The sequence below is a fragment of the Eimeria acervulina genome, genomic scaffold (genome assembly GCF_000499425.1).
Source record: "Eimeria acervulina Houghton genomic scaffold, Eah_scaff306, whole genome shotgun sequence".
NCBI lineage: Eukaryota > Apicomplexa > Conoidasida > Eucoccidiorida > Eimeriidae > Eimeria > Eimeria acervulina.
This window is the reverse complement of record NW_013547739.1, coordinates 23,799-37,010: the sequence shown is the minus strand read 5'-3', so window position 1 is coordinate 37,010 and position 13,212 is coordinate 23,799. Positions and strand designations below refer to the sequence as shown.

The 13,212-nt window shown below is 52.4% G+C and overlaps 2 protein-coding genes across 2 annotated transcripts; both read right to left on the bottom strand.

Moving 5' to 3' along the window:
- Positions 1-4,196, bottom strand: EAH_00032030 (hypothetical protein, conserved; the record flags this gene model as incomplete). Its single annotated transcript, XM_013392354.1, has 1 exon — positions 1-4,196. A coding segment is annotated over one exon (4,196 nt), but the record flags the coding sequence as incomplete, so codon positions are not given.
- Positions 4,197-9,504: 5,308 nt separating this feature from the next.
- Positions 9,505-12,706, bottom strand: EAH_00032020 (hypothetical protein, conserved; the record flags this gene model as incomplete). The annotated part of the gene is made up of 7 exons (XM_013392353.1): positions 9,505-9,726; positions 9,830-9,888; positions 10,006-10,123; positions 10,697-10,801; positions 10,941-11,047; positions 11,315-12,218; positions 12,623-12,706. The coding sequence occupies 7 exons, from the start codon at positions 12,704-12,706 to the stop codon at positions 9,505-9,507; spliced, it is 1,599 nt and encodes a 532-aa protein (XP_013247807.1).
- Between the last annotated feature and the right edge of the window lie 506 nt (positions 12,707-13,212).

Here is a 13,212-nt window from a genome sequence, read left to right as displayed (position 1 = left end):
AAACCTAAGCTGCTACAAGGCAACGATCCCGCCCCCGCCAAAACGGCTGGCAGAGACTCCTGCCTTTCCTGCAGGTCTTGCGCATCCTTGCCAACGTCACCGCCCTCGCTGCTACGCAACGCCTCACGGTCCCGCTCTTCGGCCTCTCCAACCGCCCCGTTTATCGCATCCTGGAAGCCTTCGTCCGCCGCCCAAGCCTCCCCTGCCAGACCCATCCGGCTACAAGGTAATAAACCTGCCCCCGCCAAAAGGGTTGGCAAAGACCCCTGCCTTTTCTGGGGCTTTTGCGTATCCCCGTCAACGTTTCCGCCCTCGCTGCTACGAAAGGCCTCATGCTCCCGCTCTCGGTCCTCGACAAAAACCCCGCCAATTGCATCCTCGAAGCTTGCATCCGCCAACCCAGTCTCCCGCGGGAAACCCAAACTGCTGCATGGCAATGATACTGTCCTCTCCGCAATGGCTAGGAAAGTCCCCTGCTTTGGCTGGGGCTCCTGCGTATCCAAACCACCGCTTCTGTGCCGCCTGCCCCGCAAAGCCTCATGGTCCCGCACTTCCGCCTCCCCAACAGCCCCATTTTTCGCATCCTGCAAGCTTTCGTCCGCCACCTCAGCCTTCTCTGAAAGACCCAAACTGCTACAAGGTAATGATACTGCCCCCACCACACTGGCTGGCAAAGACCACTGCCTTGTCTGGGGCTTCTGCAGATTCCCGCGGCCCTTGCCACCCTCGCTAGCGCGCGACAGCCCACGCTGCGGCTCTTCAGCCTCCCCAGGAGACCCGTTTATCGCATCCTGGAAGCCTTCGTCCGGGGTCGCAGCCTCCTGCAAGAAACCCAAACTGCTATACGGTATTGCACCGGCCCCCTCCACACTGGCTAGCAAAGATCCTTGCCTTGTCCGGACTGTCTGCGGACTTCCGCAACCGCTTCCACTCTCGTTGCCATGCGAAGCCCAACGTTTCGGCTCTCCGGCCTCCCCCACAAACCCGTCTATCGCATCGTGGAATCCGTCGCTCTGTGCCGTAGCCTCCCGCGCAAAGCCTAAACTGCTCCAAGTTGGAGAAACCGCCTTCTTCACACTGACTGGCAAAGACCGCTGCCTTGTCTGGGGCTCTTGCGTATTCCTGCGACGCCTACCACCCTCGCTGGCGCGCGACGCCTCACGCTTCGGTTCTTCGGCCTCCCCAACAGCCACGCCTGAGGCGTTGTGGAAACTTTCGTCCGCCTCTCCAATCTCCCGCGAGAAACCCAAACTGCTACAAGGTAATGGACCTGCCCCCGCCAAAAGGGCTGCCAGAGACTCCTGCCTTGTCTGGAGGTTCTGCGTGTCCTCGCCAACGTTTCCGCCCTCGCTGCCGCGCAACACCTCACGGTCCCGCACTTCCGCCTCCCCAACAGCCCCCTTCATCATATCCTGCAAGCTTTCGTCCGCGGTCCCAGCCTCCTCTAAAAGACCCAAACTGCTACAAGGTAATGATACTGCCCCCCCCGCACTGGCTGGCAAAGACCACTGCCTTGTCTGGGGCTTCTGCGGATTTCCGCGACCCTTGCCACCCTCGCTAGCGCGCGACAGCTCACGCTGCGGCTCTTCAGCCTTCCCAGGAGACCCGTTTACCGCATCCTGGAATCTGTCATCCGGCGCCGTAGCCTCCTGCAAGAAACCCAAATTGCTCCAATGCAAAGGAGCTGCCCCCTCCACACTGGCTGGCAAGGACCACTGCCTTGTCTGAGGTTCCTGCCTATTCCTGCAATTCATGCCACCCTCGCTGGCGCGTGACGTCCTACGCTTCGGCTCTTCGGCCTCCCCAATAGCCACAGGCCAAGCATCGTGGAAGCTTATGTTGACTTGCGCAGTGTCAAGACCCGGACTCAAACTACTGTCAATCGATGCAGCAGGCTCGTCTGCACTTGCTAGCATGCGCTGTCTAGCCTGGTTCTCCTGGGCATCCCCACAAGAGCCTCTACCCGCGCTGCCGAACAGCACCTCGCTCGTGGGCGCGTTTGCCTCCTCTGTAGATAGACCCACGGCACAAGAGAATCGTGTTGCCTGGAGTGGAGGCGAGCCGTGGGCTTTATGTTCCTTTTGGTCCCCTAACGGATGGTTGCATGCAATGACTGCATCTCGCTGTCGCTGTTTGGGAAGAAGCCCTATTGGAAACAGGGCTGCCATATCTACAAATGGACGCTGCAGGGGTTGTTGAGTCGTGAGTCCACCTCTTGGTACTTCGCCACACTCCGTATGACGCACGACAGCTGGTGCCTGCAGTTCTTTCCCTGCATGATTTGTGCCACTGACTGTTTCCCTGGCCAGGTCTGCATTTTGTTGCTGCGAGGCCACCGCAACAGCTGCGCTCACGCCAGAAGCATCTCCATTGCTAAGCGCAGACGCAAATGCCCCTACACATTCGGCTACAGTGTTGGAGCTCTCCATATGAACATCAGGGTGTGAAAGGCTGCTCGCCTGCAAACCATCAGCACAAGGGCCCGTTCCTGCCCCGCAAGAGCCACGCTCGAGAAGCTGTAACGTGTCAGCGTCGTGTATTCCCCCTTGACGCACTGAGCGCGTCTCCAGTTCAGCCTCTGCAATACGGAGGGCCTCCGCCTTTTCCTGTTTGCTGCCAACTTCTTCCTCGCGAGTAGCCTCAAATCTACGCCTCCCGTCGACATCTCCCGCTCCATTTGCAGGCAGCTCACCGATGCTGGCGAAAGACTTCGAATCTTCCTTGTACGTTCGGCAGTCGCTACTTCCCCCGATAGCTGTCTGGGAATTACGACGCACTGAAGATGCTGCATTCGCTAGCAAAAAAGGAAGTTGCTCAGATGAGTTGAAAGCAGGCAGTAATCGATAGGAAGAGCTCCTGGTATTGAGAGCCGTCCAGCTCCTGCTCCTTCTGTCACAACGTGTCGACCCGAATACGTCAGTTGCTGGTGTGCGGAAGCTCGCTGATCGACGGATCCCACCGCTGGTGCGCTTTCCTGCTTGGAGTTCGCCTACCCGATTGGCTTCAGTAGCCTTTCTGTAGCAACCGTTTGAAAACAGCCTCAATGAGGGCAAATCTCGAGTCTCCGCTGGGCCATCCGATGTGGCGAGATTTGCGATAAGACTCAGCCTACCCAGCCCCTCTGGAAATGCTTCAAACTCACTGGGAGACCAAGATCCCCCCCGTTCATCAGCATCACCAGTCTCCGGAGCCACGCAAAGTCCGTAGTGAGGGAAGCTCCCGATATGGACCCCAGGCTTTCGATACTCGCCCAGCCTCGAGACCTCCTCTCTGCTAATGCGCTGCGACGCTTCGTGCAGAGGATAGGGAGTCGGACGACTGTTCGTAGCGCCTCTGTGAGTGTCCAAGAAAGCCGGAGCTGCAAGGGCCTTCACCTGCTCGTGCAATGGCTTCGACTCTTCTTCCCCTTCTCCAAAATCGAAAGGACTACTAGAGATGCACCTGAAAGACGCCGACGGGGCCCCAGAAGGTGTTGCTTTTAAGACAGGGGGACCGAGCAACGGAAGAGAGAAGGACCTGGCGGGGACAAGTGCGGTTCTGAATGATGCTCCGGCGCGGCCATCAGGAGCAGATCGTAGTCTATCTGCCCTGCCCCACACAACTCTAGTTGAAGTCGTGTGTAGGCAAGAGCGGTTAGAAAGTGACCGACGGTGAAGCGGTTCAATAGAGTTGCCGGCGTCAGACTGAGAACTTGCCGTCCTCGTGGCAAAGGACATCTCCTTCCCGTCTGAGGCTGTTGGAGAATTTAGTGAGTCGCTGCAGGCGCTAAAATATTCCTCGCTTCTCAGGGACAGCCAATCGCTACCCGATGTAGGAGACCGAGAACCGGTGCGGTTGACAATATCTATTCCTTTCTGGCAAAACTTCCGAAGATCTGAAGAATACAGAGAGGAAGAGCGGGTTTGCAACCGACTCCTCCCTCTCGTCGGGCTGCTCGTCAGGCATCGGCGCACTGAGGCTCCCGGAGGCTCCCACCCTGCTACGCGACGATGCGCCCCATGAAAGGCATCTAGCCCTCCTTTTCTCCTTTCCCGTACATTTCCCAGAATTCGGCTTCCGCAAGCTGCCGACTGCCCTTCCTCCACATCAGTTGGCAAATGCGGAGGAACGCGAGACGACAAAGAATCTCCTTTGGGTGGGCATCCACCCGTAGGACTCTCGGAGGTGAGCCCTCCAGCGTGCCTCCACCAAAACATGGCAGAGTCTGTCCCCTCATCTGGAGGCAGCTATGTGCTCTTTCTTGTCTCCCTTCTTGTAATCAGTGCACTTCCTGAACGTGGTTTTCTACCTACACTCCTGTACCTGAACAGACTGCTACAATCACTGGGCTACAAGGACTACTGGACACAATGTCAAACTGAAGATCACCCACCGATCATGGCGAAAGAGTAGAGTAATGGACGAGCAGAAGAGACGGTTTCTAGTTGCACACACCTCAGCTGGCCTTGCCTCCTTAGACAGGTGCAGGGCCTGCAACGAACAGCAGAGAATCAACGTAGGTCATGCATTCACTCAGGCAAAACAACCCTCTTGAGCGAATCATTCAGTGCAGAAGAAAGACAGTGGCGGCCCAAGTTGCTGCCCACGGAGGACGAAATGCTGTAGCTACGTCAGCACGATGCGCCATACTCCCGTGGCTATGGTATGGATGCATCACAAAAGGCTCCCGAACGGGGCAAACCCAGCTGTACTTTTGTTGAATGCGGGGAACACTGTGGTTGATCTCCACTTCAAAATAGAAGGAGAATGCACTCGAAGTACAGGAGCGGTTGCTTTCATTGTGCGGGAGGTGTGCGCGTACAGGAACTCACTACCTCTACCTGCCTACGGCTGAAGGCTCCAGGTGCACAGGCTGGCTTCAGAGCTTCTTCAATACATTTTTCTGGCTCATCTCCTTAGACTCTTACCGTAATACAACACCAAATACCCAGCAATAGAAGCCTGGACCACTTGCGCATCGAGAGGCTACCGTCCGTGTCGATTCGTCGGACTCGCGCGGCTGTCCCTAAATAGGAAGGGCCAAAAAGCTCAGCTGCGAGGTAGATCATAAACAACTGTAGTTTACTGCAAAGCATACCCCGAAATCCTTCAAAAATACAACAAAATAAACCTTTCTGGTGTCGGCTCGCCAGTCGCTGCCTCTGGCGTGGTAGCAGTCCCAACCGGCAGTTCGTCACCAGCCAAGGAGAGTTCCCAATGGGGGGACAGTAATGGACTTACCCCATGGTGAACAGCATCACTGTCTTTATTTTGCAAAATAATAGTGGTTTTTACTGCCTTCAGATCGGCAGCTGGCTTCGGCAAACTCGCAGGCACGATCGCGCGGCAGCAGGGCATTGATCGCGTGTAAGCGCACAGGAAATGGATTCATCCACAAATTCTCCAAAAGCACTGTCCTCAGAAAGCATTTCCGTGATTTGCTTCAGTAGAGCTCTGATGAAGAAGGGGACCATGTGTGGTGAACCTATCTCGGGACCGGCCCATACAAACAAGAACGACCGGGATACAACAATAACGATGGTCCTAGGCGCCAGTGATGTCTGTGGTCTGGAAACTGCTCATAGGTACGTAGTGTTCCCCTGATAATTTTGAGCAATAATGAAAAGCAGCATGAGGTGAAATATTGGGCTTCAAACTTATCTGCAGCTATCCCCCATCGGATGGAGACTGCGCACAGGCACACGAAATATATCTATCAACTAGCAAAGTAGCATCCCGAACCAATTTGCTAATGAATTTTGCCAGTGAGACCTCTAGTTGAATTTTTGGTTATTTATCCGTAGTAAAAAGGTAGAACAGGCTCCAGCGCAATCGAGGAACAAGTTTCGAAGAAGACCGTTTACGAGTTGGAGTAGTCTCTGCTTTAGCTCCTGCAACAGAAGGTAACTTCACACGCAAGCGCGCCCAAACCAAATTTGCATGCACGGACACCTTCATTAATTATTGAGCTATTAATGGGCTTCCAGTACCCAACAAGCGGTAAGCCGTGAATGTACGTACGTAAATGCGGCAGGCCCTGCGTGTCTACCCACCCTCACTCCCTAAACAGGGCACCTCTTCTTGTGCCCGACCGCGTGCCAGGTCGGCCAAGAAGACGCCAGTGATGGGTTGGCTGCCTCAACACAGCACGAGCTCGCTAAATGAAAGGCAAATGAGATTACGACTGCTGATGATGCTGCTGCCGCTGACCTCATGTAGGTGGCGCAGGCCTACTTTATTGCTTACTCCACTGCTTGCTATCAATCTGCGTGGGTAGGAAACCGCGCGTTACTGCCGGTGTCGCAGCCTATGCAAAAATACAATATAGGCATTCTTTGACGCAAAACGTTGTGGAACAACTCATGAGAAGACCCGCTCGAGCCCTGTTCGCAGCGCAGCACCGAAATACGCAAAGCGTGACAGCGTCGTTGCCTGAATAGCCGACCAACTGCATAGAGATGTTGTAAATACGGGGATTAAGCTGCGCCCTCCATGGGCAAGCGTGGAAGAGCCCACGCTGTATTAAGGAGAGCGCAGCACAACTTTGTGGGAAAATTGTGTGTCAGTGCTGCTCGAGTTGCCTGTCTCCTAGCCACTTAGCGTCATAGGATTGTTTCTTCGCCTATTAAACTCGTTGCATCTCCTCTTAGGCTCAGAGTCTCACAGACCTCCGTGTGGTCCGTCCCTCAATGGCACTGCTGGTGCTTTATAGTGCGCCGATTCGCTGAGTCACTTTAGAAAAGTGGAGTACGTGATAAGATGACATCTCCCCAATTGGAACAACTTTACACTGTAACCAATGCATTGTCCCTAGAACGGATATCAGAAAAAACCCTATCCAGCGCATGGCAAACGGGTTCAACCGTTCGCCCGAATGCCCGAGGAAATCATGCAACTGCACGCAGGTAACAGCATCTAGGCTAAACGTTTACGGATGTTCACTGGATAGAGTCCCCCAAAACTGCGGTCATAGTAAGACCATCACGACGAAACACATGAATTTCTCTGTCGTTTTATACAGCGCCTCTGTCATGTTAAGCTCCCTTATCGTGGTAGTTTGACGCATTTCTGAATTGAGTTCGCATTTTACGCCCATACTTTTGCCAAAACTTGAATCCTGTTTGCCGTCCGCGAAGCAACGTCGCAGAGAGTGCGTCGACGAATAGACAAGTAGGTTGCACTTTCTTGACGAAACTCGTGTTATCAGATATAGTTTGGAACCTGCGTGAAATCAATCGAGCCAGTCCTGCACCTTAGCAAGCAATTGGATATGCACAGAGTTGACTCGAGGAAGAAAAGGCTATCATCCCTTTTTTGCCCCATGACTATCGTTTGCATGAGCAGCCAGGGAATGTTTCCTATGTGTATGTTCTGTGTGGCTCCCATGGGGACGCCTTCCACATTTTTGCTTATCCACTTCCGTAGCACTCTACAGGTGCCTACAGCATCGATTCTTGTGACATGGTTAATAGCAAAAGAAGATGGTGCGCCTGTCTGCACGTTTTTTCATGCTCTCTGACTGCAGAATTTGCCGGCTACAGTCTGTTGTCGTTGCTCATATTTTTCTGGGAGGGGCTGCAAGTATCCGTAGGCTCTGCAGCTAGATCATTTCCGGGGTCTTTTTCCTTCTTTTTCGCCAGGACTGTCGAAGGGGCCTCCACTGACGCGTAGATAAGTGCTCAATCACTTCGGCTTGCCCCATTTTTTCTCCTCTGGATTCCCTCTCACGGCTACCTTGGTTGCTGCATGTATCTGGGAAAGACCAATGGCATGAGCCACTAGTAGAGAAGTGCCCAATCCACCATGGAATTCCTGTTTACCAGGGACTGATACATTTCGGTGTTGCCTCTCATTGGTAACTTCCCTTATTTAATTGTGTTAGTGCGTGTGTGTCAGTATGTTCCCTTGTTACCTTGGGAACGAGCCTACATCGCAATGATTTGCGAAATCTTTCCATAGACTGGATATGGTGCGTAAATGCGCCTTCGCTAGAGAACAGTCATGCCTCCACCTCTAATCTACAAGGTGCCAATAGCAAGTGTAGCTCTTTTAGTGCATTAAAAAGACAAAAGCACGCCTCCAGCTAAGCTAAGAACTCCTCGACTGCCCCCGCCTCGCGACGCCCGCTATATTTGAACCGTCGGCACATGTAGAGGCATTCTTGGTGGATCGCTTTTTGCGGCAGAAGCGTTCGGCTGGAGCTGCGACGGGTGATGTTCTTTCGAACGCGTTGGTGTGGCAAGAGTTTTGTCCCCTTCCCCGCTGGGGTCAAATCCTGACCAATCTCCATGGTTCGAAAGCCGGAATGCCTCAGTTCGTTGGGGCATTTTAGCTATAGTATGGTGTTCCCAGCTCGGCCCTGCCGCCTCTTAGCAATGCGGTGTTCCCAAGTGTAACGAGTGTCTTCTATCGTAGCCGAGGATAGTTGCGAATTGTGATGATGTCAAAAAGTAATTCAGTTCCCAAAATCAGCTGTCCTCCCACTCACCCGGAGGCAGTAGCACAAAGGTGCAACGGCCTGGGGCTGGTGCATTGGGAGAGCTGCCTGTCATGAGATGGAGCACTCCTTGATGCAGCTCGTGCTGCAAGGCTACCCCTGGTGCACGCACAGCAGAATACCCTTTTCATGCATGCACGAACACTGCAAGCAACCGTTAAATACATTTTAGGCCTTCAGTTACACGCCGGTAGAAATGCATGCACCAGCGTCCGACAGTTTGCTACACCAACAAACCTTATGAGGAAAGCTTCGACAGCAGAGACCCTCCTAAATTATCCAACATCAAGGCAAAACATGCGCTTAATCGTGGCTGTTTCGACGGGCAAGACGTAGTGGGTCTTCGTGATACTGCTAAGCTGCTACGTTACATAATGGGGAGGCTCCGCTCGGTGGCCCATATTGTTTGGAGTGCAGGCTGCCTTCATAACCTTTAATTTCATGGGGAGGAGTTTACTGTTACAACATACGCTTGTCTTCCCGGTGACTTCCTGTGCTGGCTGGATGAGGGGATGCCGTGCGACGTAAACGAGCTAGCTTTGCTTGCTGTAAGTAGTGCTTTGCACTGAGACCAAGCAGGAACACTTAAGCTAGCTTACGAATATTGGCTAGCATAAAAGCATATGTGTTCCCTCTTCTGCAGCCTTGCGCTTCCGTCCTTCCACAAGCAGCTGCAACATGAAGGAGGGGCTCAGAAGTCCAGCCCAGCTGAAGACTGCGTCAGCCCATTTTACAGATGCTAGCTTTCAACAATGTCATCTAAGAGCTGAGTTTCTATTAGTGGGTGTTGCGCACTGCACGACGGAAATAAATCAGTTGTTGTGGAATAAAACAATCCATCCACGTGAACGGAAAAATGGAATACCATGGATTTCGTGTATTTCCTTACGGTACGGCGAAATTTACCGCACCCCCACGATGCCCGACGGCAAAAAACATTGATGTGCTAAATCTGAATTCATGGGGAAGACCGAACAATTTGGCCGGATTCTGCTTCCCAGCTCACATTGCTGCTGCGCATTCAGCATTCATTCTGCTTTTAGCAATGCTGTAGTTGATATGTCATCATGCCTGTGCTTGCGCATGAATTCTGCCTCCTCCTTAGGCAGCTTATGTTGGGACGCGTCGACTTTTGTTCCGTCTGGAGTGGCGAATTGAACAAGTCCTTCGAAGAGAAATGCGATTCTGTACAAACCCAATGTGTTTTTCAGGTCTTGAATATCCGTCAAGACCAACAGTTCTGGTAGGGCCTGCAGAACAATAATAGAACCAGTGAGTTTGTGAGGATGCATACATGCTTCCAGGTTCCAGTTGGGCTGGCTGGTGTACAGCAATATGTGATACTGCACGTACCCTGGGTTTCGGTTCTTTGACGTGTTGGAGGGCCTCGTACACAGTCTTGCACGATGGATCTGAGAAACCAGCAAAGAAAAAATGTAACTCGGAAGAACGTCTCCACAGGATTGCTTCTTTCAACTACATATGCGAGTGAGTAAGGACGCCATCGAGACACATCGATGCTGGCGTACATTCCGATTTTTCTTCGGTATCACAGATAACATCTAAATGATGCTTCTGGAGAGGCACAGTTCCTCCGCTGCCTGTTGAGCGCTCCAAGGCGTGCTGTTTGGCCAATTGCCTTGGATGCTGTGCCACAGGCAGACAGAAAAAACTTGCATTCTCGGTCTTAAGCAACCTGCTACTGGAAAAGCCGCACTCGGTACTTTACAGAACGCTAGATTATTGGGCCTGTTTGGGAGCTGACTGTAACATGCTGTGATCGTGTTGCGTTCAATGCGACAGGCCTCTGAATCCAAAGTTATCTGCACATGGAATCGTCGATCTGCTTCCCACCTGCAGCATGTTGAGTATTTCGGAACCAAGAGTTTCCGGTTGTCGGCATTGTCCATCGAATCCCAGAAGCATGTGGCCCTGTGCTGCTTGTGGATGAGGTTTTTGCTCGCCTTTTGGCTGTCCAGCTTTAGTGTCGAAATCCTCTTTGCGCATAATGGACCCAACTGACATGTAGTGGCATTGCTGTGCTTGGGTTTCAAGCTTAAAACATTCGGGGTCGGAGCAAGTAATCGTTGCCTAAAACGCAAATACACTTCAATGCATAACGCGAGTAAAATTTGCTTGACTGGTAACAAAAATAGTTGCCGTCGTTGAAAGCTATGGCGCTTGTTCCTTTAAGAGAGCTTCGACTGCGTAGTAACTTACTTCGTGAGCAAGTCCTTCAAATCCAGATAGGCACGTCTCGCGCTTGCCTTCTTCGTAAAAAGGCAGTACCCACATATTACTCAATTGTTGGGTCAACAGCAGGTCCTGGAAACAAAGGGTAGCGCACCGTTTCCACACTAAGTTCAACATCTCTGCAACAAGTGACTCGCATATAAAACTGGAGTTGCGCATCTCCATCGTATAGATATTCTTATGCGACACATAGTGGGAGCGATGCCCTTACCTCCTGAGCAGCAACGTTGGAGACGGCCTTTTCCTTCAGAGCCTCTTCTTGAGCCTCCTCTTTCTTGGCTTCTGATTTGAGTTCCTTCTCCGCCTCTACGGTCCTTTCTAAATGCAGAAAAAAAGGACGAAAGCAGAACTGCAGCACCCCTCCAGTTAACCCCGTAAAAAGTACAATCGACTCCAGAAAAGCAGATTGCATGAACCTGCTGGGAGAGCAGGCAAATCGCGCACTGGTTGCACTGCGGGCACGCTCGAAACCCCAACAACTACCCATTAGGAACAGCTGTGCGTTTGGGCAAGAACTGCGGGGGAATTACGACTTTCATTCTCATTATTGCGGAGCAAAAACGTTTTCTCTGCTAGAAAAATTACCATGCAAGTCGAGTATCGTCACCAGCCTTTCGTAAAGATCTTTGCCTTTTGCGGCTCTGAGTAAGGGAAGAAGTCGACTGATCAGGGAGTCAACCTCCTCCTCTTGGCTGAGCTTGGCTTGCCCAGCGCCATGCATGTGAGCTTTTGCCTTGACCTCCTGTGTTCGGACTCCTACATTATGACCAGGTTCGTGTGGTTTTTCCTTCTGGTGTTCCGTGCCTCCTTCTGCCTTATGGCCAGGTACGTGTTGCTTTGCCTTCTCGCGCTCGCTGGTCCCTTCTGTCTTGTGGACAGGTTCGTCTGGCTTCGCTCCCTCGTGTTCGCTGATCCCTTCCTCCTCATGGGCAGGTTCGTGTAGCTTGGCCCCCTCGTGCTCGCTGATCCCCTCTGCCTGACGGAGAGGCTCATGTGATTTTGCCTTTGCGTCTGAGATGATCGTTTTGTCTCCATGGCCAAGTTCACCGGAGGTTTCCCCTTGCTCTTCTTCTTTGTGAGTGGCTGTTTCAGAGATGCCTCCTTCGCCTTCTGCATGGTCTTTGTTGGCTGCCATCTTGGCACTGTGAGGAGCATGCTCCTCACTACTTGCTTGGCTTCCTTCTTCCTCTGTTGCCGACCATTTAGAATCTTCTGCAGCGTCTGTTCCTCTCTCCTTCTTAGATGCCGTTGGGGCTTCCTTATCTTCCTCATGGGCGCTTCTTGCTTCTGAACCAGGGCGTGTTGGTCCTCGATGTTTGTCTGTATGGGAGTCCCCTGAAGATGCTGAGGATCCCCCTAATTCTTTGGAGTATTCCGAATCGGACTCCTCACTGTCTGACTGAAGCTGCAGGAAAGATTCTTGTGGCACTTGCAGGCGCGAAACGTATTCTGTGTTTCCGGAACCCTCGAGGAGCATAGCACTGTCCCGCTGGAGGACCCCATGAAAACGACGAACCCGTTGTCCGAGGTGAACTAGACCTGAATAATGTGGGTTTGCGCCTTGAACGAAGGAGCTTGTGGTGCCTTCGCCAGCAGAGCCAAACAGCGGAGGGGCCCTTTCCGAAGCGAATGCGGCAGCATTGTATTCACCGTAAACGAGGCCAAAGGAAGCAAGAAGAATGGAGCAAATTGTTGTCATCCTCGTCTTCTGGGGTGCAGGGAAGGGAGGGAGTCCTTGGCAAGCTACGCACGTGAGACTCCCCGTTGCAAGTTAGCTCATTGGGTTTCGGTGCAGCTCTCGGACGGGCCTTCGGCTTCTACGAAAAAGTGAAGCGCTGCTTACTTGAAACTAGAGAAATAGAAGCCGTATTTTTTATAAGAAGACATATTTACATTGGCGAGTTTGACAATTGTCAAGTGAGGAGCGCCCTGGTTGTTGGGCATGGTCGCGGTCTCCTCGGCGCCAACGACCACCATGGTCTGCTTACCGATCCATCTCAACATACTGAATTGCACCTAATTCCCTCATCTTTTTTACCATAGTAGTAAACGTTTTTGAACTATGTTTATTTCTGGGGGCTACCAACGACCTAGACATACTACGCACTGGTGGTTGAGCGTGTAGAACTCTGAAACCAACGATGCTCGGCCGCAGGAACCGATGCTCCGTCAGGATGGAAATGCATTCAAACGATGAAACCCAATCAGCAAAGGCGAATCGACTTGACTTGCCTTAAATACTGCCAATTACAATGGTCATCTACATGCTACTAGCACTGTCGCTGTCCAGTATGTTGTCCTGCGGAGCGCCGCAGCATGCAGCTGGGCGCTGTTAAAGAGCAATAGGCAGCCCTGTAAATGGCAACATGCCAAAACAAAGTCGTAGAGCCGCTGCTAGAGTCGGCCGCATACTGTACACAGCTTTTGCACGTCCTTCCCGCATCGGCAGGCCAATTCCCGTTGACGCGTCGGACTGACGTGAT